The sequence below is a fragment of the Chaetomium tenue genome (genome assembly GCF_020726465.1).
Source record: "Chaetomium tenue strain MPI-SDFR-AT-0079 chromosome Unknown F5144scaffold_6, whole genome shotgun sequence".
In the NCBI taxonomy this organism is placed as follows: Eukaryota; Fungi; Ascomycota; class Sordariomycetes; order Sordariales; family Chaetomiaceae; genus Chaetomium; species Chaetomium tenue.
Genome location: NW_027117334.1, coordinates 4132829 through 4159535, shown reverse-complemented (window position 1 = coordinate 4159535; position 26707 = coordinate 4132829). Strand labels below are relative to the sequence as shown.

Genomic DNA, 26707 nt, shown 5'->3' with positions numbered 1-26707 from the left:
CTCCTCTTGTATCCATTCTGATGCAGCCGGCGCGGTCGAGATTCGTCAGGGTGAGTGGGTGGATGGGGTGGATGACGTGGATTTGCACAGATTACCTGCCTGAGATACCCTCCGTGCCTTCCCTTTCCTTCCTTTTGAGCCCCCATATCGGCGTAATCGCGGCGTGGAGTTTCCTGCTGTCCTCCCAGTGCCTCCTCCACTCTCGGTTTGATCCAGCCAGATAGCCCCGATTAATCATTACCCAGTGGTGACCAATTCCAAGGCCGAAGATGCAGCAGCGGGATAATAAAGCGGTCTGTCCCGGGGGAAGGAACGGCCCTCGACCGTGCCCTGGCTCAGCCGACCAACTCAACTCTGCCTGTACCCGTGACCTGACTCCCTCCCTCGAGTCGTTCCCGAGTCATTCCTCGTTTCGTACCTTCCCACTTGTTCCAACAATAAATATCACATCTCGAGTAACGCTACCACAGTCCCTGGTCCTACACCCGAGCACGAATCTTTCCTCTATCCAGAGTGACACAATCCATCCCCAAGTTTGATTGTCAACTCGTCGTTTTCTGGCACTACGATCGGATCACGGCGTGCTGATATATCCTTGCCTGCTCCTTCCCAACACTTACTCTTTCCTTTCCCCCACACATTCAACTCCAATGGCCGCCATGGTAGATGTCCGCCCGGTCCACCGGGACGGGGCCGCCCTCGAAGCCATCTCAGACGCAGTCGACACAGTCAACATCCTCAAACACATGCCCACCACGCCCGAACCCGCCTTCGACGCAGCCTCCACCTTCGACACCCAAAAAGACAAGTCCACCTTCCGCCAATACACCACCGCCTGCGACCGCGTCAAGCATTTCTACACCGAACAGCACGCCAAGCAAACCGTCGCGCACAACCTCGCCGCGCGCGCGCACTTCCACTCCCCCTCGCGCAAGCGCCCCGAGCTGGGCATCTGGGACGCCATGGAAAAGCTCAACACGCTGGTGGACGACAGCGACCCGGACACGTCGCTCAGCCAGATCCAGCACCTGCTGCAGAGCGCCGAGGCTATCCGCCGCGACGGCAAGCCCCGCTGGATGCAGCTGACGGGGCTGGTGCATGATTTGGGGAAGCTGATGCTGTTTTTTGAGGGCTGTTGTGAGGGGCAGTGGGATGTGGTCGGCGATACGTTTCCCGTGGGGTGTCGTTTTGATGAGCGCTGTATCTTTCCGGAGTTGTTTGCCGCCAATCCGGATGCTGGCCATGAGGTCTACTCGACCCGGCATGGGATTTACCAGCCTGGGTGTGGTGTCAATGAGCTGATGATGAGCTGGGGCCATGACGAGTATTTGTATCTGGTGCTGCGGGACCAGAGCACCCTGCCGCGCGAGGCCCTCGCCATGGTGCGCTTTCATTCGTTTTACCCCTGGCATAAGGAGGGCGCCTACACCGAGTTCATGGCCGACGGCGACGAGGCGCTGCTGAGTGCCGTGCGCGCGTTTAACCCGTACGATTTGTACAGCAAGTCGGACGATGTGCCCAAGGTGGAGGAGCTGAAGGTAAGACCGTCCTTGGGGAGCCGAAGGACAGGGACTGCTGTGGCTAACATGTGGTTTTAGCCTTATTATTTGGAACTGATTGATGAGTTCTTTCCTCAAAAGGTTATTAAGTGGTAGGTAGGGTAGGGTGATTGGGATGCAGATAGGAGTCGCGGCGCAGGAAGGCTGGAATTTTGCTGAGGTTGCTTGAATTGTTGGGCTTTGCGACGGTATGGAGGTGGGTGATTGTTTTTGACTAGACAGATGGAGTGCGCTTGTGCATCGCTCGAATTTCTGCTATTTGGCCTGAGCTATGCTCCATTTGCCTCTTCGATCTACAGGGTCAGTTCGATGCGAGCTGGACCCTTGGCGCGGACACGTAGTTTCAATATTACGAAAAGTGAAACCAGGGAAATGGGATAGATGTTGGAAAGGCGATGATTATCACCACTGGAAACAACCTGCCATCGGTAATCCACTGCCCCAAGTTGCCGCAGAACTGGATTCAAGGGGGAAAAAGCCCCCCTGAGAAGACGTTTTTATATTGGATATACGTTATCTTAACCATTGAAATCCACACCCCAACAGCTCCCAGTATTCTCATGGTAAGTGAGAAGGCAACAAATGAGCTGGCCTGTTTGGTGGACTTTTCCCCTGGGAGAAGTGCCCGCCATTGAAAGCTGATACGGGGCATGATTCATGAACCTAAATGGACGCCTGAGGAGCCAGAGGCGTTCGTCGCTGAGAGTCTGATACACCCGAGAGCATCGTGTGACTTCAGGTGAGTATTGCGTTGTGGGTTGTGGACGACAAAGCACGAGTGGCAACAAATTGATGTATTCCTTTCCAAACCGAGAACAGCCCTGCTTTTCTTTTGTGTTGAACCGCTCAACAATGTGCCGCAAACAGCCCACACCCAACACGGCATATTTGGCTTGTCATTATGCTCGCGGTGTCTTCCACATAAGATGAGTAGTGGCTGGGGAATACCTAAACAAGGAGGGGTGGCGTGTCAAGTTCCGCCCGGCGGTGACATGGAACAAAGAAGTTTGGTGATGCTGTTTCGCCGGCGCACCCCCCGAATATATCAACTACTCATCACCCTGCCTAACCCATATCTTAAAACACAACTTGAAGCACATCAGATAATTCGCCCAAGTCGCCCGTCAAAATGAAACTGGCACCGGATCACCCCCTCCATCACTTCGACCTTGACGGTAGTAGCTTTGCCCGGACGGCTCGACCCGACCCTAACAGCGAGGGAGAGATTGCACCGGATGCGTACGTCTGGTTTGATTGGGTCTCGTACCGATGGCTGGATGTCTGGCATCACAGAGAAGACGACATGGACTGGTGGGATGCCGAGGAGGAAGTGCAGCTGGAATGGCTCAGTCGCACCACGGGGGTGCTGCGTTCGCTCCTCGACACCGGCGCTCTGCCGCCCGACGTGTTGGCGCTCGACCTGAGCCCATCGGGAGAGGTCTTATGGACGTCGACTGAGGACGAATACAACGGCGCCAAGTGCACCTACTACCCCTCGGTGGAGGAATACGGGCTCCCATCGTCGGCGGGGAACAAGCTTCCTGTGTTGCTCCGCTCCGACCTGACCGAAATTGACCGTATCGACGGTACGGTTACCAAGGTTTCGTATCGCTGTCGCACTTCTGGGCAAGAGAAGGTTGGCGCTTTCAAGGCCATAGCCGACTGCCCCCATTACGGTGGTGTCTGGGACGAGATTCAGATCATGGCGCGGTTGCCAGCTCACCCACTCATCCTGCCCATCGACTCGCTCGTTGTCGAGGAGCTCACCGGGCTTGGGGTTGTCGGATTCATCACTCCTTTCATCCCGGCCCCCTCGCTGGAGAAACCGCTACCAGGGCCATTCAAGCTGCGCTGGCTTCGGGAGTTGATGGGCCTCGTCGACGAGCTCAACCTCGAGTACGGCATCGTGCACCAGCACAATGCCCCCCGGAACCTCTTCATCAACCCGGACACCGACTCCATCCTGCTCTTCGACTTTAGCGCGGCGGCTCAGATCGGGACAACGGGGCGCCGTAGCCGTTCCAAACGGAGGGGTTACAGCAACTTCGAGGAGCGCGAACGCAACGACATCACCGGCGTGGCCTACTTCCTCTACATGGTCATCACCCGCGACCCGGCCTACCGCTCCATCCGCTTCGACGCCATGGCCGACGACGAGTTCGACGACCTCGCCAAATGGACCCAGCACCCCCAGCTCACCCCGCTCGACCACCCCCTCGCCACCTTCCACGCCGAGCTCACCGCCTGGATGCGCAAGCGCCGCGCCCAAGCCGCCAAACCTGAACCCAACCAGCCCACCCCCGACAACCGCACCCACAACCGCAACCGCACCCACAACCGCACCCATAAGCACACGCCCGCCCCCCAACAAATCACCGTCCCCCTCCCCCCCCTCCCACCCACCGACAAACACACCGTCGCCGCCACCCCCGCTAAGCCGTTAGCGCAAGAGTGGGATACTATCGGTGTTGAGGTGCCTGTGCGTGCGCGGGTCGAGGCGGGCCGGCCGGTGCTGGAGTGGCGGCGACCGTTGGGAGGGGGGGGTAAGGAGGGGGGAGGGGGGGTGGTTGATGTGAATGGGTTGGGGTTGGATCGGGGGAGGGGGTTTCCGCAGCCTTTGGGGGGGAAGCTAAAGGGGGGAAAGGGTGGTTCTGCTGTTGGGGGTGGGGGTGGGAAGAAGAGGAAGAGAGCGGAGGGGGGGAAGAAGAGAAAGAGGGCGTCGGGAGCCAAGAGGAGGAAGCGGTCGTAGTGTCACCTGCCTACCTAGAGTGTTAGTTACTGGAGTTTGTAATCGGGAGGTGTCTCTACTGTCTGTCGAGTCGACATTTCGGTTTATAAAGAATGGAACCCCTTGGTAATTTGAGTTGGATCCATGACCGCGTCAGTTTAGATGGACTCATCTTGAGCATGCTGGTATCAGAAAAGATGAATACGTACTTCGTACATGTAGGGTTTCGACAAAAATGAAACGCACATGTACCAGTTGATTGGATTCAATCGTATGTATGTACGTGTATGAAGGCTGTAATTGATGGTGTATGAAGGCTGCATTTTCCGAATTTGCACGATTGAGTTCATGTATTCGTAATTACAATAACTTTGACATTCTTAGCTTGGATGACAGCCGATTCGTGGGGCAAGCTTGCAAGCTACGCATCGAAAGGTACAAGTGGGAAGCAGGTCGTCAAAGGCAGGCACGGCAGCTGAATGACAGGGTTACATCTCCACAGAAGGTGCTTGGCAACCCCCACCGCCAGGGTTGCATCCCCCGCAACCGATGACCTCATTGTTCTTTACGAACCGATCTCGACCTTTTCCCACTCACAGCAGCGTCGTACCCAGCTGAGATTCTCGCCACACCGGAGCCTCGAGTCAATCGAGGAACCGAGCGCTGCGATTGGGTGCATATTCTCAATTCCGACTTTTTTTCAAAAAATCCCCGGAGCCCCCCCTCCTGACTTTGTCGAGTGGAATCCATCGTGCCAATAGGAAACCAATTTATGGCGCGGTTGTGGCAAGCAGCTAACCTTCTTAAGCCCGTGAAGGCTTGTTGATCTGTCTCGGATGCGCGAGCCGGGAAAGTGTGACCCGCGTTGTAATTGTGAGTCCGTGTGTTTGATGCGAGTTTGTTACCCTCCATCTCCGGCCTACCCAATTTCAATACGAAGTACTCCGATCCATTGCATTCAATTGCTCCGACGGGCACCACACTCCGGACACGAACGACACTGTGTTCGGTAATTGCTACGTAAAATATAGAGGGGATGACCCTTACAACCGCCGCCCCCTTCCCGCTCTTCGCCTGCTCGCCAATATCCGGATCATCTTCTCCTCGCGCGTCGCACAGTATCTCAGCATTTATATCGGCTACCGCCCCGCTGTGTTTTGGATTTCTCGCCCTCCCCCTCTCCCTTAGCCGGCCACCACCCGCCATCCGTCGCGTCCCCCTCCCCCCCTGTGTAGTGACCTCGTTCTCCTCACCACACCTCGCCTTTCGCCGTGCCTACACCAACCACGCCCGCCACGCCCGCCACGCCCACCACGCGACCCGGCTCTTTTCCACCATGCCTCGGAAGTCCAAACAGTCATCCCCTTCACCAGATTCCGGCGGGGTAGACCTGGCATCCATTCATGTCGACGCCGCTCTCCGTCCCCAGGTTCACCTCCGCAGGTCAGGCCGGGGCCTGAAGACCCTCGAGCCCGATGACATTATGAAGGCGACAGCCGGAAACATGTTGGGGCTCAGACCTCCGGACGACGAAGATGCAAACAGTGAGAAGATGGAAGAGCAAAAAGACACGCTCAAGGAGGAAATGCGCCTTGCCATCGAGGGGCTCGCCAGGATGGAGCGTCGGCTGAGGAGTGCGACAAAGAGGCAGAAGCTGCAGCTTGAAGAGGAGGCCGAGTTCTCGAAGCAACGGAAGGCCGCCATCCAGGAGGCAGCCCACTCTGAATCTCTCGGACAAGCGTCCCTGAGGATTGTAGAGCCGACAGCACAACCAACAGCAGAGCCGGCAAATGGAGCACAACTGCCAACCCCGGACGAGGAGGAGAAGGATAACTTCGCCAGAGACATCACCGGAGGACAAGGCCCAGACCTCGAGACTTCTAGGATAGATGCCCCAGAGGAGGCACCCGACATCCCCGAACGGGGTGCCGCCAGAGCGCCGCCAGTCAACAGCGATTATTTGCCCCTACCATGGAAAGGTCGGTTAGGCTACGCATGTCTCAACACGTATTTGCGCTCAGCGAAGACGCCCGTCTTCTCTTCTCGGACCTGCCGCATGTCCTCCATCATCGACCATCGGTATCCGCTCACCGACCCGTCCCAGCCAGAACACTCAGTCAAAAACCGACCAGACCGGTCCAAGGAGCCTTCCATTGAGCGAGGACAGCAATTCGTGCAGAACCTCGGCCTCACCAATGCCCGGGATATCATCCGCATGCTGCGCTGGAACGACAAGTACGGCATCAAGTTCATGCGCCTCAGTTCCGAGATGTTTCCCTTTGCCAGCCACCAGGAACACGGCTACAAGCTGGCCCACTTCGCTTCCGAGGTGCTGGCCGAGGTCGGCAAGGTCGCGGCCGAACTAGGCCACCGCCTCACCACCCACCCCGGCCAGTACACCCAACTAGGCTCGCCCCGAAAAGAAGTCGTTGACGCCGCCATCCGCGACCTAGAATACCACGACGAGATGCTGACCCTCCTCAACCTCCCCGCCCAACAAAACCGCGACGCCGTCATGATCCTGCACATGGGCGGCGTCTACGGCGACAAGGCCGCCACCCTCGACCGCTTCCGCGCCAACTACGCCCGCCTCTCCCCCTCCATCCAAGCCCGCCTCGTCCTCGAAAACGACGACGTCGGCTGGAGCGTGCACGACCTCCTCCCCGTCTGCGAAGCCCTCAACATCCCCCTCGTCCTCGACTACCACCACCACAACATCATCTTCGACCCCGCCCACTGCCGCGAAGGCACCCTCGACATCACCCACCCCGCCCTCCAATCCCGCATCGCCGCCACCTGGTCCCGCAAGAACATCCGCCAGAAAATGCACTACAGCGAGCCCTGCCCGGGCGCCGTCACCCCGCGCGACCGCCGCAAGCACTCCCCGCGCGTCATGACCCTGCCCCCCTGCCCCCCCACCATGGACCTCATGATCGAGGCCAAGGACAAGGAGCAGGCCGTGTTCGAGCTGATGCGCACCTTCAAGCTGCCCGGGTTTGACCGCGTGCGGGATATGGTGCCGCATGAGAGGATGGATGAGTCGCGCGCGGCGCCGAAGCATACGCCCGTCGGGAAGAGGAGGCAGAAGCCGGCGAGGAATTTGAAGAGGAAGAGGGCGCCGGATGAGGAGGCGGTCGAGTTGAATGATGTGGGCGCGGGCGCGGAGGATCAGGAGGTGGTGGTGGAGGGGGGGAGGGTGGTCAGTGAGGAGGATTATGCGATGGGCGGGCCCGAGGGGAGGGTCTATTGGCCGCCGGGGAGGGAGGATTGGTTGAAGCCTGCGCGGAGGGGGGGGGGCAAAGGCGTTGACGATGGGGGATGTTGAGGAGGGGGATTGTTGAGGGGTGTTGTGGTGGATGGGGTATTTGGGGGGGGAGGTCTTGTTTGTTTTGTTGTTCTTGCTCTTGTTTGTGGTTCGGGGGATCTTGATTATTGCATATAACCCACGGCAATGGGCGATACACGATGTGATACCAACGGGGCAACGGGTAATAGTCACGGCTGGTTAGCGTTTATTGGCTTTCTTGAGTAACTGGGATTCAAGCAAAGCGAGTCCAGGGGAAAAGAAATGTCTTGATTGCAAGGTGTAATTGGATATACGACTAATCCCCTAATCTCGGACAGCTGAAACACACAACCACTATCTTTTTCCTTCTCGAGATGGATGTACCCGTATACAATTTCCCGCTTTGAATATCCGTCCACTTGATATTGAAGGAGCGCGAGGACGATGGATATCTCCACCAGACAAACACCGAACGATACATTCTGATCTCGCCACCGATCGACGTTGCACAGGCCTCGGTTGGAGCACCCTGTCCGGGCCGGTGCCGATCCTCCGGCTTGGGTACCAGCTTGCCGGTACCGCGCTACATGTGATCGGCGGCCGTTGGAGCAGTGTATCCCGATATGTACATATGTATGTCCGATATCGAATGTTGTGTGCGTCGATGTCTCGCCAACTGAAACACAGCACCAAATTGCAGTACCTGGCCTGGCGATCTCAACCGTGTCTGTAGATTGTTTGTACATGTCTCGGATCATGATGGACAATGTGATATCCTTCCTTCCCAGCTCCAGGCCGGCCCCGGACACGCCGCCACCAGTCAGTCTAGGATAGACCTCCCATCCTGAAACCACCCCCTGTTTTTCTTTTTTACCCACCCTCCCCAAACGGGAAACAAAACGCCGCCGTCCCCATCCCCCACAAGCAGAAAACCTCCAACGCCCAAAACCCCACCACCTAACAAGGACCGCCCACAGGCATATCCCTCCCAACACCGAAGAATCAGAACCCCTCTACCCAGACCACCAAACCCCTATCCCTCAACCCACCAAACCCCCTATCCCTCAACCCACCCAACCCAACCCAACCCAACTCCCACCCCCTGCCCTCCCAACCCCCAAGAGGCCTCTCAACTAACTCCCCACCGCAGCCGCCGCCCCAACCTCCCCGCGCAGCTCCTTGCAGCGCGGGTGCGCGCAGGTGCCGCAGAAGAGGGTGCTGTTGCCGCGGGCCACGACACGCTCGCAGCCGCAGGTGGTAGACTGGGAGACAAGCGTCGTCTGGCAGGCGTAGCTGATGCGGGTGCCGCACATGTTTTCTGATTTCCTTGGTCTGGTGTTGGTGTGTTTCGGGTTTGGAGGGGTGTGCCTTGGATGGTGGTGGTGGTGGTGGTGGTGGTGTTTTGTTGCCCTTTTGCGCTGTTGCCTTTTGGGGTGGTTATACTGCTTGCTTGTGGTGTTGCGAGGTGATGTGTTGGTCGAGGTGAGATTTGATTTGGTGGCCTGATGGCGTGCTGCCCTTTTGGGGTTGGCTGGACTGAAATAGGGTCTTATCTGGGTGGTTGTTAGACCACTGCGTTGAAAATATTATGCATGCCCCTGAGGAATCTCTCTGTCGTACCTCGAAAGAGGGATCTCCAAAATGATAATCGCCAGAGATTGTTGAAAGGGATGCGATGCGGCCGCCCTCTTCTTTGTTTAAAAAGGCAATGATAGTTCAGATTCGATCGAAATCGGTCGTGGCGTCACCACCTTTAGCGCACTGACCGCTCAGTCTAGACCGCGGGTGATGATGTCGAGATGAGTGAGTGGTGATGTCTTAAGTGGGTTTCCGTGGCGGGGACCTGGATGCCGAGGTCTTAAGAACTCATGCGAGCATGGGAACTCCCTACTGCAGATTTTGAAGCTAACGAGCGGCGTGGCGGCTGGCGAGTTTTTGGGTTGCGTTGGGTTGCGCCGTTCGCAGATGGATGCTCAGCTCGATGTTTATACATATTTACATATAGGGTTCGCCGAGAAAAAGCCAGGGTTACGGCCCCATCCCATTCCAGCTTGAACTCTGGGATTCTAAAACTTGTGCATGCTGCCACGTCCCTGCCATGGCGCGGCCCTGGCACACCAGGTTCCGGCCTTAATGTCACCTAAAGCGGAAGGCACGATGATGAAATGTCTTTCCGGCGTCTGCGCCGTCCACTTCTCCAATTGGCGCATTCGGCCGCCGGACTGCCAAAAAATGAGTTACGTCATCATGTTGGCTCGATGTTCGAGACTCTTCTGTCAAATTTTGAGGATCGATGCTGGCTGATTGGTCCACCGTCCCACACTTTTCCGAATTGTGCCGGCCTCCGAATTCGCTGGCTGGCTGGCTGGCTTTTTCTCGTTTGGGCTGTTTTCCTTTGGTGCATCGGGGTTTGCAATTTTAGAATCCGAAATATGCAGGTTGCGCAGCTTATCGCATGATCGTGGCGGGGTTCAAGCATCCAGCAAATCGGCGAGAGGTTCGAAGCCCCCAATACCACAGAGAAGTCAGGATCGCTCGATCTCCACAGCCATCCCCGATTGACGCGAGGAAGCGCACACTTCGGTGATTGCGTCTGGCTGAAACAGCTGAGCAGGGAAACAGGATCTTGCCTCGACATGCAGATGCAGCCCCGATGCATGCACCAAGCGCAACTTGACCAAATTAGAACAGTCCCGACGGCGGGGGCTCTTTCTGGATGCGACTCCGAATCGGTTTCGCTCTCATAGCTGCGTCTTTCAACCGTTTTTGCTAGGAACCCTCGCCTTATTCTTGTGCCCAGCTCATACCGAGGCGGCTTCTCGATGCCAAGAACGGCCCACCGCCGCGACTGTGTTTGGGGATCAGGCTGCACTGTCCCAAACAAATGGCAGTGGTGGGATCATCCTCGTTGTGAGTTAGGCGGTTGTCAAGTGCCCTCCGACGTACCTAATCTCTTCAGTTTCATTATGCCAGAATGATGCGGGTCTGACCGTTTCATGAGAACGGAGCACCAAGCGTGAATGGTGCTCCTGGCCGTGTATCACGGAAAGTCTTTCCTCGGCATCGAAGCTCTGAGGGGCCTCTAACTCGTGGTGGACTCGAAGACTCACCTGCATGACGATCGTAGAGGGATGCGGCAAAAGGGGGGAACTCGAAGGTCTCTTCCAGCAGGCGTGCAAGGCGTGAAAGGTGTGAAATCGCAGCGGGTGTTCCCACGGACGCCCTGCCACCGTCACTTGGGAGCCCTATCCCCGTGGTCGTTGTCCGGACTGGTATTCCCAGGCCGGCCTCAGCATTGACCGAGCGGTCTTTGGCCCCGGACATGTCCAGTTCCAGAAGTTAACACCGCGCTGCGGCCATCTCCTCCTACAACGGGAAGGTTTTCCTCTCCAGCTTCCCGCTCAGAGTGGTGACTCATGATGGGGCTAGGACGATGCCCGTGTCGACAATCACGCCATCGCCAAAGAGTCGGACGAGACTTAGAGGGGTGAGCTGATGGATGAGGCTTTGGCTTATGTATGGGGTGGGAAGATGTCGTGTGTTTTCCAAGCAGAAAGCCGAGCTTAGGTACCGAGATGATACCCCGCGGAGTTGCCCGGGAGTTAGAAAAGACAACGCTTAAAAAGTGAAGTTTCCTTGAGTAACACGATATATGTCTCGCCGGCGGTTGACAGATGCGAGGGACGGCGTGGCGCTGGGTATATGGAGCTTGGGTCACTGAGAAAACCCCAGCTTGAAGCTTTCGGGAAAAAGAAAGAGCGCCAGAACGGTGGGACAACTGTTTCACAAGGGAAGCAGCTCTCTCTCAAAGAAAGGAGGCTGGGTCGGCTTTGGCGCCTGATGGTTTGCAGATTGGCAGAATTGGGAGTTGTTGATGTCAAAAGGGCCAGCTTGGCGAGTCCCACGTGGCTTGCCGGGAAATTCGTTTTTTATTCGAAGTGGTGGAGGCAGGCGGTCGAGCTGCCTAACATTTTGTGGGACTCGCGCCTGGTTGCCTGCTGGTGTCGCTGGGGTCCCGTGATTTCGCGGTGCTCTAACCTCGCTAGGGCCCGCTGTTGCCTGCTCGACACGGCGCGCTGCTGAACTGGACAAATTTATTTGGGGGTTTATTTACGTGGTCAAAGACCGCACTTTCTTGAGCAAGATTTCGTCTCAGCATTCTCAATTCCTCCCAATTGCACCGCCCACTGTTGGCACTATTTCCTCCGTTCAAGGTTCGTGTGCATTCTTACCAATCTGGTCATTCTCGATTGTGCGAGACAGCCAATTGACCTTGAACGAACAACCCCCTTACTCCATTCCAGTACGAGACCCACCCCAAATTACCACAACCCGAGCAAGATGCCACCGAAGCGGGGAAAGAAGGCCGCCGCGCCGGCCAAACCGGCTTTGGAAGGATGCACGATCGTCCTGAGCGGCACCTTCCCCGGCGCAACACACGCAGCCATCAAGGCCAGAGCCGAGACCCTCGGCGCGACCTTGGCCACCAGCGTGACCGGCGATGCCACACACCTCGTGGCAACCGAGAGCGACTACAAAAAGCCATCCCCCAAGGTCACCAAAGCAAAATCACTCGACATCCACATCGTCAGCTTGGACTGGCTCTCGGCCTGCGAGCAAAGCGGTGCCAAAAAGTCCGAGGATAGCTACGCGCCTGGGGTCACGTCCCAGGACGATGACGATTCCACTCAGCCCGATGCATCTAAGGCGGCGCCCGCGGCGTCATCCCAGGCCAGCGGTACGGCTAAAACAAGCACGAGAACGCGGAAGCGTGCCCCTTCCCCTGTTGTGGATAATGTCTCAGATACTGAGCCTGCGCCGAAGCCCAAGCGAACGAGAGGGCGCAAGGCGGCCGCTGTGAAGACGGAGGCGGACGATGATGTCGACATGCCGGACGCGAATGATGCAGCTGACACCGATGTCAAGGAGGAGGAGGAGGAGAAGAAGAAGCCAGCCAAGGCCGAGAAAGCCATGGGCGAAGGTCAAGTAGCCAAGAGAAAAACCCTACAGATCCCTCTCGATGAAGGCTGCCCGTTCATCACGTCCAAAGTGTACATCGACGATGCCGGAGTTATTTACGATGCGTCGTTGAACCAGACAAATGCGTCGAACAACAACAATAAGTTCTATCGCATTCAGGTGAGATTCACAAGCCACGCTCTCTGAGGTCTTGTCTAACGGAAGAGTAGCTTTTGGAAGACCCCAATGGTATCTACCGGACCTGGACGCGATGGGGCCGTGTTGGAGAACGCGGCCAGACTGCGATTGCAGCCACGGGCACTTTGGACGCCGCGATGCGACAGTTTGAGAAGAAGTTCAAGGACAAATCGACGCTGTCCTGGGCGGATCGCGGCAAGGACCCGAAGCCGGGGAAATATGCGTTCATCGAGAGAAACTACGACGACGATTCGGACGACGAGGACGACGCGGACGACGCAGCGGCGGCAGGCAAGAAGCCGAGTGACCGGAAAGCGCCCGAGTCCAAACTCGAGCCTGCTGTACAGCAGCTCATGGGCCTGATCTTCAACCAACAATATTTCAATGCCGCCATGTCCGCCCTCAACTATGACGCCAAGAAGCTACCGCTCGGGAAACTCAGCAAGGCCACCATCACCCGTGGTTTCCAAACGCTGAAGGACCTTTCCGCCCTCATCGACGACCCCACCAGTGCTCAAACAACCTACGGCATGGCGTACGCTTCGGCCGTCGAACAGCTCTCAAACACCTTCTACTCGTTGATCCCCCACGCCTTTGGTCGCAACCGCCCTCCAGTTATCGGCTCCCAGGCCATGCTTAAGTCAGAAATAGAACTTCTGGAAAGCTTGAGTGACATGAAGGACGCTGCGCTCATCATGAAGGTGGACAAGGCTTCCGAGGACGAGGTTCATGCTCTCGACAAGCAGTTCCAGGGCCTTAATATGAAGGAAATGACGCCGCTGGACCCTACCGGTAACGAGTTCACCCAACTAAGGAATTACTTGGTCGAGAGCCGCGGCGCCACGCACGGTCACTACTATAATGTCGAGGCCATCTTCCGCATTGAGCGTCAAGACGAGTTCCAGCGGTTTGACGACAGCAAGTTTGGCAAGATGAACCAAAACCGCCGCTTGCTGTGGCACGGTTCGCGCTGTACCAACTTTGGTGGTATTCTCAGCCAGGTACGTTGAGATGGCGTTGTATTCTTATCTGGGGCCTTCACCCCCTCGGCCTCAAAAACATGGCTAACGTCGGTTCGTACCGCTTTAGGGACTTCGCATCGCGCCGCCAGAAGCACCAGTATCTGGTTACATGTTCGGCAAGGGTATCTACTTGGCTGACATGGCGTCCAAGTCGGCCAACTATTGTTGCTCGTATATTTCGGGCGGTACCGCGCTCCTCCTGCTCTGCGAAGCTGAGCTGGGTGATCCCATGCAGGAGTTGGTCAACGCCTCGTACACTGCGGGTGAGGATGCCGAGAAGAAGGGCATGGTGTCGACCTGGGGCCAGGGCTCCACCGGTCCCAGCAAGTGGAAGGATGCCAGCTGTGTCCACCCCGATTTGGCAGGTGTCAAAATGGTAAGTCCGTGTTTGAGGCTGTGTCTAGCCTGCAGAATTCGCCGACTTTGGTGTCACCAAACAGCCCGCTAACGAACGCTTTACAGCCTGACACGTCGGTGTTGCCGGGAGCCACTAATGTGCCGAATGCCGGTCTGTACTACAACGAGTACATTTGTTACGACGTCAAGCAGGTCCGCCTGCGGTATCTGCTGCGGGTTCGCATGTAACAGGGGTAGGTTACGGGACCCGGGGGTGTATGGTGTTTGGGATGGGAGGGAGTTTGGCATGTCAGATATTCTGTCTGCTTGCTGGTTTTGCTGTTTCGGTTTACGGTTCACGGCCTTGCTTGTAATGCTGACCACTAGGTGCCTACTTTCTGAGACTTGCTGGAGTACGAAGTAGAGAATAAAAGATACTTTTCCCTGTGCATTGCTTGCTGCTTACCATGGAGTCATGGAGTCATGCCGGTATGTGCTCGGCATCTGTGCGTCATGTGATTGTTCCAATCCCGTTTGTTGAAATGTCGCCGCAGGAGCGCGGTTGCAAGGCCCGCTCCACCGCCAAGAGGCTTGGAGGAGATCGGGAGACCAGTCCGCTGTGCTTGCCAGCAAGCGGGCCCACCACGTTCCCGGCGCAGGCCACTGGGCAAGTTGATAGGCTGATAGAGTCTCAAGGGTTTCCAGTTCTCTCTTCCCAGGGTTCCTCTCCCGCCTTCCGTTCTCAACGATCTGGGAACCTTGAACCCCACAACCCGCAAGGCCAAAGTTGAGTGGCTCCAGTGGCTAAAGGCACCTGCAACAACGCGGGCGGCGTCGGAGAGATCTGCATAACCACTCAGCAACTGACATCGGCAAATCCGAACAAACGACAGGCTGAGCAAACCTCCCCTTTTTCTGGCGATAGCGAAATGTTTGCAGCAATCCGGGAACCAGACCCGCCCGCGCATTCAACCAGAAACCGACTGCGAGATCGAGCTGGAGCTCAGGTCAATTCGGGAACGAACCGTGACACAATTGTCGACGGTGATCGCAGCCGGTGACACACCGGGCCGCGCGCCAGCACAGTGCAGCAGCCACCATCAACACAGGCATTGTCCATTACCGGGAACCGCCCATCCATGAGTACCTCACCCCGACCCCAGAAACGGACAAACACCTGCGTCACGTGTCGTGCGCGCAAGGTCCGGTGTGACGGTCGACGCGGTATTTGCACCAACTGTGAACGTCTCGGCTTCAGCTGTTCCTACGATGAGAATGTCGGCGTCGAGGTCGTCCAGGGCGAGGGGAACGGCACCGCCATCTCGGTGCCGCGCCGCCGCGTGCGCCAGGCCTGTCAGAACTGCCATGCCAGGAAGGCTAGGTGTAGCGGCTCCATGCCGAGCTGTGATCGCTGCCGGGCCCAGCGTCTCGAGTGCGTCTACCGGCCTGGCAAGCGCTCCCTCCCGCTGCCGTTGCCGAACCCCGCCGCGGCCCCGTCTCCCAGCTCCGGCATGGATATCGATGCGCCTTCGGGCCCCGGCGCACCCAATGACTACGCCACCTCCAGCAGCAACGCCAGCCCTGCCACGGCCAACGTCGACCCGACTGAGCCTGACGAGGCCCTAGCCATGAAGGCCTTTGACAACTTTTTCCGCCATATCTACCACGTCGCTATGTTTTCTTTCCTGCACCGGCCTTCCCTGATGGAGCTCTACCACGCCGGGTCGCTGGACCGTGCCCTCGTCCTCTCCGTCGTCGGCATCACCTCGCTCCTGACCGATCTCGGGCCGGGGATGGTCGACTACGGCAACCGATGCGTCGAAGAGGCCGTCTCGCTGTGCCTGGCCGGCCTCGAAAAGCCCACCATCTCCCGTCTGCAGGCGCTGGTGCTGGCCATCAAGCACCGCATCCTCTCCAAGCGCTTCTCCAGCGCCTTCATGCTCCACGCCATCGCCAGCCGGTTCGCCACCGCTCTCCGTCTATACCAAGAGAACACGGAGCTCTGCTTTCTCGCGCGGGAAGCCCGCCGTCGCCTGATGTGGGCCATCTACATGATCGACGCGTCCATCGCGACGGGCCAGGCGGATGTTGCCATCTGGTCCGATGCCGAGCGGCAGATCCCGCTACAGCTCCCGTGCAACGAGCGCAACTTTGACTTTGACCTACCCGATCCCACAGAACCGCTCCGGCCGCCGGACCCCGACCCCGCAACCGGTATTGTGCCGCCACTGCCAGACGTGCTTGGCCTCATGGCGTTGCATATCCGCTTGTACTGGATGCGCACGCGCATCCTGCAGTGCACATCGCGAGCGGCGGCCTCCCCGTCTGCGGATACGCTAGCCATGCTGCCGGGTCAGCTGGCCGAGCTCGCTGCGGAGCTCGAGGTGTTCGAGGCGAGACTGCCGGTCTCGTTCCGTGAGAACGAGGCTAACTTCCGGTTGCGGAGCTATTCCACCCGGCTTAACATATTTATCACCACGCATATGCTGTGGAGACAGTGTCATCTTGACCTGTACCGCCTCTTTCTCCCAGGGTTGAAGGACGCACTTGCCCCCGCTGCCTTGCAGCAGCTAGATTCTCATTTTGTGATGCAGTGCCGCCGTAGCTGCTACGAGCACGCCCGGCGGATGGCCGACATGATGTCCCAGTTGTTGAGCTTGAGCAGCACAAGCACCACGCCCCCGGTGGCTGATTTAGACCTCACCGGGTGCGCGTTCCACTGCGTGAGGGTGTTGTATCACGGATTACAAACAGATAACGGCGAGTTTGGCTTGGGCTTCACGCAAGAACGCGTCCAGGAGCTGGCCGGCGTCTGCCTTCGCGCGGCGCGGCAGTCCACCCCTGGGCAAGCGTCTGCCAGCATTGTAAGTTTTCTCGACTGCGCGGTTGCGTGAGCGAGTGGGCACTCACTGACGACGACACAGCAAGCGGATATTGAGCGGCTTATTGCCAACGGCCTGTCCCTGCCGGAAGTACCGCCCGGTTCCATGGGCCGCACTCGCAGCCTGGGGCCCGGCACGGGGACACCGTATTTGGCACCACAAGCCCCGGCTCCAACAACAGACCAAACGGCGGCGGCCGCCAGTCGCATGCATCTCATGGCTCCGACCCCGAACCCGACCCCGGGGTCCCAGCCGAGCATAGGGTCCCTCCAAATGCCGCCGCCCTCGTCAATAAGCCCCATGGTAGCGTTGAGCCTGCCCATGGCTGCCGAGTCGGCGGTGCACGGCGGCACGGCCGGTGTTGCGCCATCGCAGGCCAGCGCCGTGACGAGTGGTAGCAATGCCTTTGAGGAGCTGCCCGACGGGCTCAACTTCGGCCCCGAGTTCTTTGGCATGGATTCGTGGGCGTCATTCACGGGCTGGCCGGACATCGGGCAGTTTCCGACCAGTGAGATCTCGTGATGCAGCGCTGCGCTGCGAGTTCCCTCCCCACATGCACTCAGCCTTGTGTGGTGGGATTTTTCTTGTTTAAATAGTTTCGGGCCCCCGTGGCACCATCCGGGGCGCTCATGTCGCCATACCACGTGCGCGTGGGGTGCATATCGGGGACTTGCTTGGTGGCGTTTTGTGGTTGGGGGCCGCGGACTGGGGTGTTGGAGTGGGCAACGATCAACGACACAAAAGGCAAAAGGTCACGAGGGGCGTAGCTTCGCTGTCGGCATTACATTAATCGTGACGGGATCTCTAAGCCCGTGTACATCGTTTAGACATTATAGAACATGCTTCGGCCGCTGCTTTGTGTTGCTGGTCCTGCTCGCCTTGCTCATCCCGCGCTTCCTTCCCCTCTCGTAACCCCTGCCCGTTCGTTCCGTGTCTCTCTGCCTCACCGCAACAGCGGGGTTTCCTCAGACGGATCCGCGTCTTCGCTCGGCCTCCGGGACCCGACCGCCACCACCGTCACGCTCCGATCCAGATCGACCACCCGCTCCCGATAGACCCACGCAACGCAGATCCCCGCCCCAGGACCCAGCACAACGGAGGTCCCCACCATGAGAAGGGCCGTCCGCCACCCGGCCTCGACAAAAACCCAGTAGAGGATTGTTAGGCCGAGAAAGAAGGTGTCGATCATCATGGCCTTGAGGATCGAGCGCGTCATCTCGCGGCGGTCGTCGGGCTGCGTCAACGCCCAGATGAGGTAGGCGTGCGCCAGCACGGAGCAGAGCACCGGCACGGCGTACACGCCCACGACCGCCGCCCGGCTCTTTTCCAGGTGCGCGCTCCCACCCCACCGCTCCCGGCCCAGCACCCGCACCACCAGCACGCGCACCGCCCGCCGCACCAGCAACACCCACACGGGGAACAGCAACCACACGCCCACGGCCACCGCCGAGTCCAGCACCAGCACCAACACCCCGGGTACCACAAACCCTACCGCCACCGCAACCGGCACCGCCACCCCGTCCGCGCGCACCCTCACATGGCGCATCCCCCGAACCACCGCGCCATCCCTACCCCCCAGAAACCCACCATCCAACCCCCTCCCCCCCATCACCACCCTCCTCCCCCACCCCAAAAACACCGGCACCCACCCCACCTGCCACACCACCGCCCCCGCCACCGGCCCCCCCATCAACAGCCACACCACCCACCCCCACCCCGGCTCCCTCAACCACCTCACCCCCCTACTACCCCCCACCCTCGCCGCCTCCACCCCCGTCACCGTCACCAACGCCCCCACCGCCGCCCCCACCACCGCAAAGCTTGCAGCCGCCCAATGCCCCGGGGAGGAAGCGGTTTGGGTGAGGGACAGGAGGAAGCAGAGCGGGGTGGATAGCAAAGAGGGGAGGAGGGTGTGCAGGGCGGGGAGGAGGGAGTGGGCGTGGCATTGGGAGAGGAGGAGGTAGGGGTTGGGGTCGTGGAGGAGGTGGAGGGTGTGGAGGAGGAGGGTGGGGAGGGTGAGGAGGAGGGGGGGGGTGAGGAGGAGGGGGAGGGGGAGGGAGGGGTGGTGGAGGAGGGGTGATGGGGGTGGGTGAGGGTGAGGGTGAGGGTGAGGGCGGTGGTGGGAGGGGGAGGGGGAGGGGAGGTTCATTGTTGGGGTGGTGATGGTGGTGTTGTTGTTTTGGTGGTTTGGGTGTGAGGGTTTTGGTGTTTCGCGTGAGTGAGGGTTTGGTGTTTTGGTGTTTTGTTTGCTCAAATTCAGTTCGCTCTGATGTGAAAATCGGGAGGCTGTGATGTTGCCGTACCTATCGTTGAAAGTGAGATTTGTAATTTGTTGATGGGCTGACTGGCAGTTGAGTCGCGCTCAATATGCTGTCCCGCCGGCGGGAAGCGCGACGATTCTGAGATTGAGGGGTTGGTGTGGTCGCGAGTGCAAATCTCGTGATTGTTTTGGTCTTGGCGGATCGGAGAGCAGATGATTTATTTCTTTGCTCCCGGCCCCGTGATATTCGTGGGGTTTGCGGGGCACAGCTACGCTAGACGGGAAGGTGGGGGAGCTCGGGAACTCGGGAGCTATCCTCGGAGCTTTATTCAACGGAACAGGGTTGACCATGCACTCACTGGATGGAGACGATGCGTTTCCTTTAACTGAACTAACCCTCTGACCAAAAAAAGGCGAGACGGGGAACCAAGAAAAGAGAAGAATGGAGAAAATCAAGAAAAAGAAGAAGTAAAGAAATCCGAGCAGAATAGATCAAACAAAAGACCGAGTCAATGGACTTCACTTTTTTTGGCTAGAGAGTGGGCTTGGTCCCATCTGAGAAGGTTGCAGCCGGCTTCGAGAGAACCAATCCGCGGCCTTAATTTCCGTTTGAAGCCAGCCTGGGCACATTTTTCAGCGCGAATACTACCGCGCCAGCTCCAACTTGGAACTTCCCAAGACAGCTACCAGCAACGGCGCAATGGCATTCACATCTTTCCGGACCGGTTCTAAGACGACATTCAGCCATGCGACTGCATTTACGTCAAGAAGGAGCAGCCACGGTATGCATTTTCAATTTTTCATAACTTCTGTGTGTTCACATGTCCCCCACCTGGATTCTCGATCAGCCCTCCACCATGTTCGACTTCAGATCCAGTTTGATACCCATGCTGGAAAGATGCCATCGTCACGACCTTGTTTTCATTTTGATATTTTAACAGTCGAGATACATCATGGATGTGACTGACCACTTTAAAGGCACACGCCTTCGCTTCCTTGCCAACTTCTCAACAGAGACACAAACTCCAAATACGCCGCACCACGCTGAGCTCCAAGAGATCCTGGGGTACCGCTTCTCCAACCCTTTGCTCCTGGACGAGGCTACTTTAACACGCGGAGGGGGCCCGTCAGTCACGCCCCAGAATGCTCATGGGAACAAACCACTCGCCTTGGTTGGGGATGCTCTCATCCGCTTAGATGTTGGGGTCCGATCGTATGCGGAGGGCACCGGGACGGGCAAGCACATTACTACCGCTTCCCTTTCCAACAGAGCGTGCACTAAGTGAAGCAGATGAGAGCAGCTTTCTGCTGGCCGACATCGGATCAAACAAGTCACTCGAAGCCATCGCGAAGCAACTGGATCTCGACAGGTTCATCATCAAAAATAAATCTCAGAAAGGAGCAGAAGCTTCCCGCGTCACCCTCGCATCGACAGTGGAAGCGCTGATAGGAGCTGTCTGGATTGACTCAAGACAAGACTTCAATCAAGTGCAGTCAGTAATTCGGAACTTGGGCATTGAATGCTCCAAGAAACAGTCGGCAGTGGTCCCCTCGATTTCCGTCGGAGGAGGAGGGGGGCCGATCTGGACGAAACTAGGATAGGAGGTTGGAAGGACGGTCGTCGTCGATACGATACGACATGCAGTTAGGTGTGGGCTTGAGAGGCGTTAATGGGTTGGGAATAGCTTCAAATAAACCCGGCGGGTTTCCCGGACTTTGAGGAGCCCGAACAGGGGCAAGGTTCCGAGGCAACAGAAGCGAAGCTTGGATCAACGAATGGCGGGCGCCCAACGCTGAGTGAGCCCGGAGATGTCAGGAAGCACTCACCGGTCCCCGCAAAATGGAGTGCGCATTAATTTTTGATTGGGCTTGGGTATCGATTCCAGACTGCCATTACAGGGGGCAGCATCCAAGAATGGCCCCGGGGAACGCAAGCGAAAATCCCCCGATCATGGCGTCCAATGCATGCAGCTCAGGAGCGAGGGGGCGTCCGCCACTCATCTTTTTTGGGTTTTTGTTTCTTTTGAATGTCCCCCCCCTTGAGTTTCAGGCCAATATCGCCCGATGAGTATTCATGTGCATGGACGCCTGCGCACTCAACTTGACACAAGATGCCAGGCGTGCCTTCCACCTCATCCATCGCCATGAACCGATTGAAATTTTAAATCACCAGATGCAACAACCATCGACCATCTTTTTGTTTTTCTCGCCCGCGCGCACGCAGATACCTGGCTGAGAGGCCGAGTTCCGCCAAGGTATCACCCAAGGGGGGTTGGTTCTCTCCAGGCTCAGGTTGCCGGAGAGATCTGGTTTTTGCAATGGGATACGACGATTCCCGCGCTGGCGGAGTGGCTGCGGCCATCATCATCTCGCCCATCATCGCCGCCATCACAGTCGCTTTGCGGATGTACACACGACGGGTTATAGTGGGAGTACGCTTTATCGAGGATTACTGCATTGTTTGCGCCATGGCATGCTCCCTCGCCATGTCCGGTTTCATGGGTGCCTGTAAGCAAGCTTTCCCTCCGTCTGGGCCCTCTGGGCTTTCTGGGCCATCTTGGATGTGGAGGCCGGATCATCCCCCGTCCTCAGCTCCTTGGTCTTCGCTTTCATCTTCGGTTCTATTCTGACCGTCAAAGCTGTTATCTATGGATTCGGGAGACACCTCGATGAGGTTAGGGACTGGGAGCTCGTCGAGCAATCCAAGGTCGGCATCGGCGGCATCATCTTCTACATCCTCACCCACATGACCCTCAAGCTCTCCATCCTGCTCCAGTATGTCCGGATCAGCGTCATGCGGTTCGAAAAGACGCTCTGTTACGCCCTTATCGCCATTCTCGTGATCCAGTCACTCACCATGGTCGGCATTCACCTCAGCCTGTGCAAGCCGTTTCACGCCTTGTGGGATTCTAACGTCGAGGGCGCCGTTTGCTTGAATCGAACCACGGTGTATTATGCTCAGCTTGGCATGACCATCGCCATGGACTTCCTCGTCCTAGTCGCTCCGTTGTTCATTCTTCGGCACCTAAGCCTCCCCTGGATGCAAAAGTTCCTGATCCTCATCGTCCTCTCCTTTGGCGGAATGTACGTTGCCATCACAAACCTGTTGTTTACTTACCCGAACACACCACCTTCTGACACTACAGACAGGGCCTGCATCTTCTCCATCCTCCGTCTCCTTACCGTCGTTGAGTCCTCCCGATCCAAGGATGGCACGTACGATAAGGTCGGCAGCGCCTTGTACGGCGTGATAGAACCGAACGTGGGCATCTTCTGCGCGTCTATTGTCACCTTCCGCCCCCTCTTCAACCGAGTCGCACCCCGATTCAGCGAGCGGCTGAGCCTCACGGGCGACGACGACAATTTCGGGCAGGAAGACGGGGCCAACACGACTGCGAGACCGTCCAAGGCAGCCTCTCGACGCCGTGCGCTTTTCGCTGCTCTGCGCCCAAGCCACGCCGACAAGAGCTTCATCATGCTGTCAAGCGACTTGAGCAGCACCGCGTCGGCCGAGGCCCGCGCCAGGGGGGACAAGAACGGCACCGTACAAGACTCCACCACTCCAGTTGCCGGGGATTCGTGGCGTTCGGGGGGAGATGGGGCGTTACCAGGGAGGCGCGGGTCACAATCAGAGCAGCAGGTTCGGTTGGAAGAGGGAATCAAGACTTAATGACAGCTATGAACATGGTTTACTAAAGGAAAACAAGATACCCAAACTGGACTCGCCTACAACCGCTTGCACAGCCGGGTCCCGTACTCAATAACATCCCACTGCTCTGTCCCAGGCGTCGACAAGGCATAGAAGACACCGTTCGGGTCCCATGCCTGCTTCAGGCTCTGCAGCTTCGGGTAAACCGTCGGCCCCCAGAAGTGATTCTGCCAATCCTCCTGGTACGGATCCGCCTCGTTCACATACGCGCACCCGTTCGGCGCCGCGTCCTTCATCGCCCGATCCACCGTGTTGGTCAGCAGATCCTGGATATCCGCCTTCTGTTCCAACGTCGCGTCTGTGGGGAGAGGAATGAGGTAGAGAAGGAGGTCGGACGAGTCGCGGAACCTCGGGTTCGTGGCGCTGATGCCCGCGGGTTGGGAGGCATGGCCCGCACCAAACAGGTGGCCGACCATGTACCCCTGGTTTACCAGATCGGCGCGCGGGCTGAGCGCCGTCTTGAAAGCTTCGATGATGCCGTCGTTGTTGTCCTCGATATCGGTGCGCCCAAAGGTCCACCCGCTCGTGAGCGTCGGAGCGCCCGCCATCTCGTCCTCGAACAGGTCCAGATACAGGTCGAAGAAGGTGGCGTACTGGTTGGCCGGGGCGCTGTAGAAGGGTACGCCGGCCGCGCTGAGATCGGCCTTCAGGGGCGCCAGCACGGCCTCGAGCTCCGCGGCCGTCTGGTTGTAGGCCACAAAGGGGCGGATACGCAGGCTGCCGGGGCCGACTGAGAAATACACATACAAGCCGTTATCCACAAAGTAGTTCGCGTGGCTGTGGAAGATGCGCACGCCCTCCCAGAACACCCCCGTGTCGTTCGTGAGCGTCGAGTTGATGTACAGCGTCGCGCCCGCCGATTGGTGCTCGGGGAAGGTCTTGAAGGACGCCGAGACGACAACACCGTAGGAACCGGGGCCGCCGCCCTTGAGCCCCCAAAAGAGCTCCGGGTTCTTCTTCGCGTTTGCCGTCACGTACTCGCCCTCGGCCGTGATCACATCAAACGACAGCGCATTGTCCGCGGCAAACCCGAAGATGGTGGTCAGCGGACCGTGGCCACCGCCCTGGACGAAGCCGCCCGCGATTCCCACGGTCGGACACTCCCCCGTCACCACCGTGACCGGGGGATCCTGCGCGACCGCCTGCCGGAGCAGCGCACGCCCCTGCACGCCCGCGCCGACGGTGACCGCGCTGCCCTTGTAACCACACGATCCGCCGGCCCAGCTCTTGGTGAACTCGACGTCCTGGAAGCTGTGCGTGTTGATGACCAGCGCGCCCCAGCCCGTGCTGCGGCCCATGAAGTCGTGGCCCGTGTTGCGCACGATCAGGCGCAGGTTGTGCGCGCGCGCAAAGTCGACGCCCGCCTTGATGTGCGCCTTGTCCTTCGCCCGGATCACGTACGTGCCGTAGTAGCCCGGCGTGCAGGCCGTGGACGGGTCCGTCGTCGGCACGCACGACGAGTTGGTGAAGTACTTCCACATGAGCGTCGCGTCCTGGTCGTTGATCCACTGCTCCTTGGGGTAGTTGGCCGTGACGTCGGCGCACGCGGCCGCGTCGTAGGTCGGGATGGTCCCCAGCGTGCCCTCGAAGGTGTTGTGGCAGGCCGCCTCGGGCGGCACGATCACGGCGAGGTTGCCGCCCACGGTCGTGTTGAGCGCCGCCCACTGGTTGGCCACCGGCCAGCAGTCGTCGCCGAAATAGCATTTGCACCCGTACGATTTGCCCTCCCAGGTGCGAGGGACAAGGGTCCCTGCGGCGGCGCGGCGGTCGTGCGCGAGGGCGCCCTGCTGGAGCTGAGACAGCAGGGATGCTCCCGCGAGGAGGTAGGACAGGAGGGACTTGCGTGGTTGGTCCATACTGGGTTGGGGGGGTCAACCTTGGGACAAAAACTACCGGTTGGGGGGGGACGGTGATGGTTACACAGGCGGCATGTTCAACATCAGGGTTTCCGCGCCATTTTTGTATCTTTTGCTTCCCCCTGAAGCCCCCCCCCCCCAACACCTAGGTAATATTATTCTCCTCCGAAGGTGCTGGGAGCGGGGTTGGCGTCCACTGTTCGCTGACAGCCCGGCAGCGTACCACGCAGGGTGAGGTTGCATTCCATGCAGGGAACCCGGCTCCGACCATGGAAGAAGGTCTCAGTTCGGCTCCATTGCCTCGGGAAAGAACCCAACCACCGACCAGGGGGGTCGGAACTCGGAACGACAGCCCCACGACCCCGGACGCTATTGGTGCGGTTCGTCCTCCGAGCACATGGTACGGTTGCAGCGCGAACAATGAGGAATTTCCAAGGAAGCCTCACAGCCCCCGACAGCTTCCCCGGCAAGTGGCCTTGGCCGGCAGGAGACGTTGTCCGAATCGAGGATTCCCGGCATGAGATGGCTGCACGAAAGAACCCAACCTACTGCCGAAAAGGGGTTTGGATGCAGCAGGTGGGCATTGGAGCCATGTTTGCTAGGTTTTTCACTGGTTTCTTGGCGACCACCAACGGGGGCCACTTCACGACGACCCTGGAAGGCTTGAAACCGCTAGTTAAAGCCGGTTCGTCCCGGCCCCAGGAGCTGAGGGTTGGTTCGACTGGGGATCCATCGTCGGCATTGCATGATGCCATTGCATGATGCCCAGGTCGTCTGGGCAAGTCGACCAACTGACGAGAGCCCTACTAATTTTGGAAAAGTATTAAACCGCTAAAAGCGCGCGTGATGATACGATGTTTTGCAACTGGTTAGCGGACGGCTGCATGGGGCACTCAGCTCGCAGTGTATACGCAATGAATATTGAATCCACCTGTGCGCTAGTTATGCTATTGCTTCGTTGTCCAGGGTGTTGCTCCGCTGCCTCGTCCCCTCTGCAGACTTCACTTCCATTATGGGCTCATCCTTCCCATCGTCCTCTCCAGTTCAGGTCAACTTATCAGCTTCGACTCCCCTTCTCCACCATCACCATTGGGCCCCATCTCCATCCCTACCCACAAACTTCCCTCAACGAAATACACCCGGCCACACCGAACCCTTCCTCGGGGCCCTCATCCGACCCCCCAACACTGTGGAAAGCTCCAACTACCCCCACTCATGTGTGAATGCATGTACATACACAGTACACTCCGCCAACACCACCCACAGCACTCCTGCTCCGTGATGCCCAGCCAGCCCACTTTTCCCACCCCCTCCCCAGGCTCCATGATCCACTCCGAGGCTCGTCGGCTTCACCGACCGTCCCATGCATCTTGTTAGACAGACAAACCCACCTTGCTGCCAACGCTTGCTGTGTATTCCACCAACACCCGTGGTGAGAGCCCGTTTCATATCAATACCGTGATACTGAGTCAGTGCGCGCTCAACACCGGCAGGGACGTAGTCGCGTAGGGCACGCAGAGGGCATCCAGCTCGTCGAGTCGGTGCTTGGCCTGGCGGGGACGGAAGGTTTCTGGGTTCGGCTGAGATGAGATGCCCGGGCTTGGCGGTTCAGATGGCCTGCTAGACGAAGTAATTGATGATTATGAAGGAAATTGTAATCGACAGTTGGGACTGCGAGTACCTAGAACAACGGGGTGGCAGGTATGAAGGAAGGGTGGTGAAATGAGACCTATATCACTCGGACACACGCGCCGACTGTGGCCAGTAGAATCGAGATTGTCTAGGCATTTGAGAGAATGCAGTAATAGGTACCTTCGCGCGTGCCCCGTCTTCTGGCGAGGGAAATCATGACCGTGGGCTTGGGTACAAAGTATTTGTGTCAATGGCTTGTAAGACGACCTTGGCGGCGATC

At 58.3% G+C, this 26707-nt stretch overlaps 8 protein-coding genes across 8 annotated transcripts; 5 read left to right on the top strand and 3 right to left on the bottom strand.

Moving 5' to 3' along the window:
* Positions 1 to 437: 437 nt before the first annotated feature.
* F5144DRAFT_375348 (inositol oxygenase) lies at positions 438 to 1743 on the top strand. Its single transcript, XM_066784548.1, has 2 exons — positions 438 to 1538; positions 1599 to 1743. The coding sequence occupies exons 1-2, from the start codon at positions 651 to 653 to the stop codon at positions 1653 to 1655; spliced, it is 945 nt and encodes a 314-aa protein (XP_066640630.1). The 5' UTR covers positions 438 to 650; the 3' UTR covers positions 1656 to 1743.
* A 1119-nt stretch (positions 1744 to 2862) lies between these two features.
* On the top strand, positions 2863 to 4308 carry F5144DRAFT_497078 (uncharacterized protein; the record flags this gene model as incomplete). Its single annotated transcript, XM_066786184.1, has 1 exon — positions 2863 to 4308. One exon carries the CDS (start codon positions 2863 to 2865, stop codon positions 4306 to 4308), a length of 1446 nt encoding a protein of 481 aa, XP_066640629.1.
* A 1315-nt stretch (positions 4309 to 5623) lies between these two features.
* On the top strand, positions 5624 to 7612 carry F5144DRAFT_551372 (UV-endonuclease UvdE-domain-containing protein; the record flags this gene model as incomplete). The annotated part of the gene is made up of 1 exon (XM_066787687.1): positions 5624 to 7612. The coding sequence occupies one exon, from the start codon at positions 5624 to 5626 to the stop codon at positions 7610 to 7612; it is 1989 nt and encodes a 662-aa protein (XP_066640628.1).
* A 1121-nt stretch (positions 7613 to 8733) lies between these two features.
* On the bottom strand, positions 8734 to 8886 carry F5144DRAFT_470802 (uncharacterized protein; the record flags this gene model as incomplete). The annotated part of the gene is made up of 1 exon (XM_066785009.1): positions 8734 to 8886. A coding segment is annotated over one exon (153 nt), but the record flags the coding sequence as incomplete, so codon positions are not given.
* Positions 8887 to 11649: 2763 nt separating this feature from the next.
* On the top strand, positions 11650 to 17825 carry F5144DRAFT_540525 (poly polymerase catalytic domain-containing protein). The gene is made up of 6 exons (XM_066787146.1): positions 11650 to 12712; positions 12763 to 13731; positions 13820 to 14128; positions 14215 to 14301; positions 15252 to 16952; positions 17013 to 17825. The coding sequence occupies exons 1-6, from the start codon at positions 11915 to 11917 to the stop codon at positions 17490 to 17492; spliced, it is 4344 nt and encodes a 1447-aa protein (XP_066640626.1). The 5' UTR covers positions 11650 to 11914; the 3' UTR covers positions 17493 to 17825.
* F5144DRAFT_584673 (uncharacterized protein) lies at positions 17826 to 18600 on the bottom strand. Its single transcript, XM_066789636.1, has one exon. It carries the CDS (start codon positions 18577 to 18579, stop codon positions 17914 to 17916), a length of 666 nt encoding a protein of 221 aa, XP_066640625.1. The 5' UTR covers positions 18580 to 18600; the 3' UTR covers positions 17826 to 17913.
* A 1289-nt stretch (positions 18601 to 19889) lies between these two features.
* Positions 19890 to 20951, top strand: F5144DRAFT_375001 (ribonuclease III domain-containing protein). The gene is made up of 3 exons (XM_066784547.1): positions 19890 to 20012; positions 20172 to 20466; positions 20522 to 20951. The coding sequence occupies exons 1-3, from the start codon at positions 19977 to 19979 to the stop codon at positions 20830 to 20832; spliced, it is 642 nt and encodes a 213-aa protein (XP_066640624.1). The 5' UTR covers positions 19890 to 19976; the 3' UTR covers positions 20833 to 20951.
* A 567-nt stretch (positions 20952 to 21518) lies between these two features.
* Positions 21519 to 24795, bottom strand: F5144DRAFT_595993 (uncharacterized protein; the record flags this gene model as incomplete). Its single annotated transcript, XM_066790752.1, has 6 exons — positions 21519 to 21736; positions 22087 to 22225; positions 22451 to 22698; positions 22732 to 22790; positions 22961 to 24522; positions 24583 to 24795. 6 exons carry the CDS (start codon positions 24793 to 24795, stop codon positions 21519 to 21521), a joined length of 2439 nt encoding a protein of 812 aa, XP_066640623.1.
* Between the last annotated feature and the right edge of the window lie 1912 nt (positions 24796 to 26707).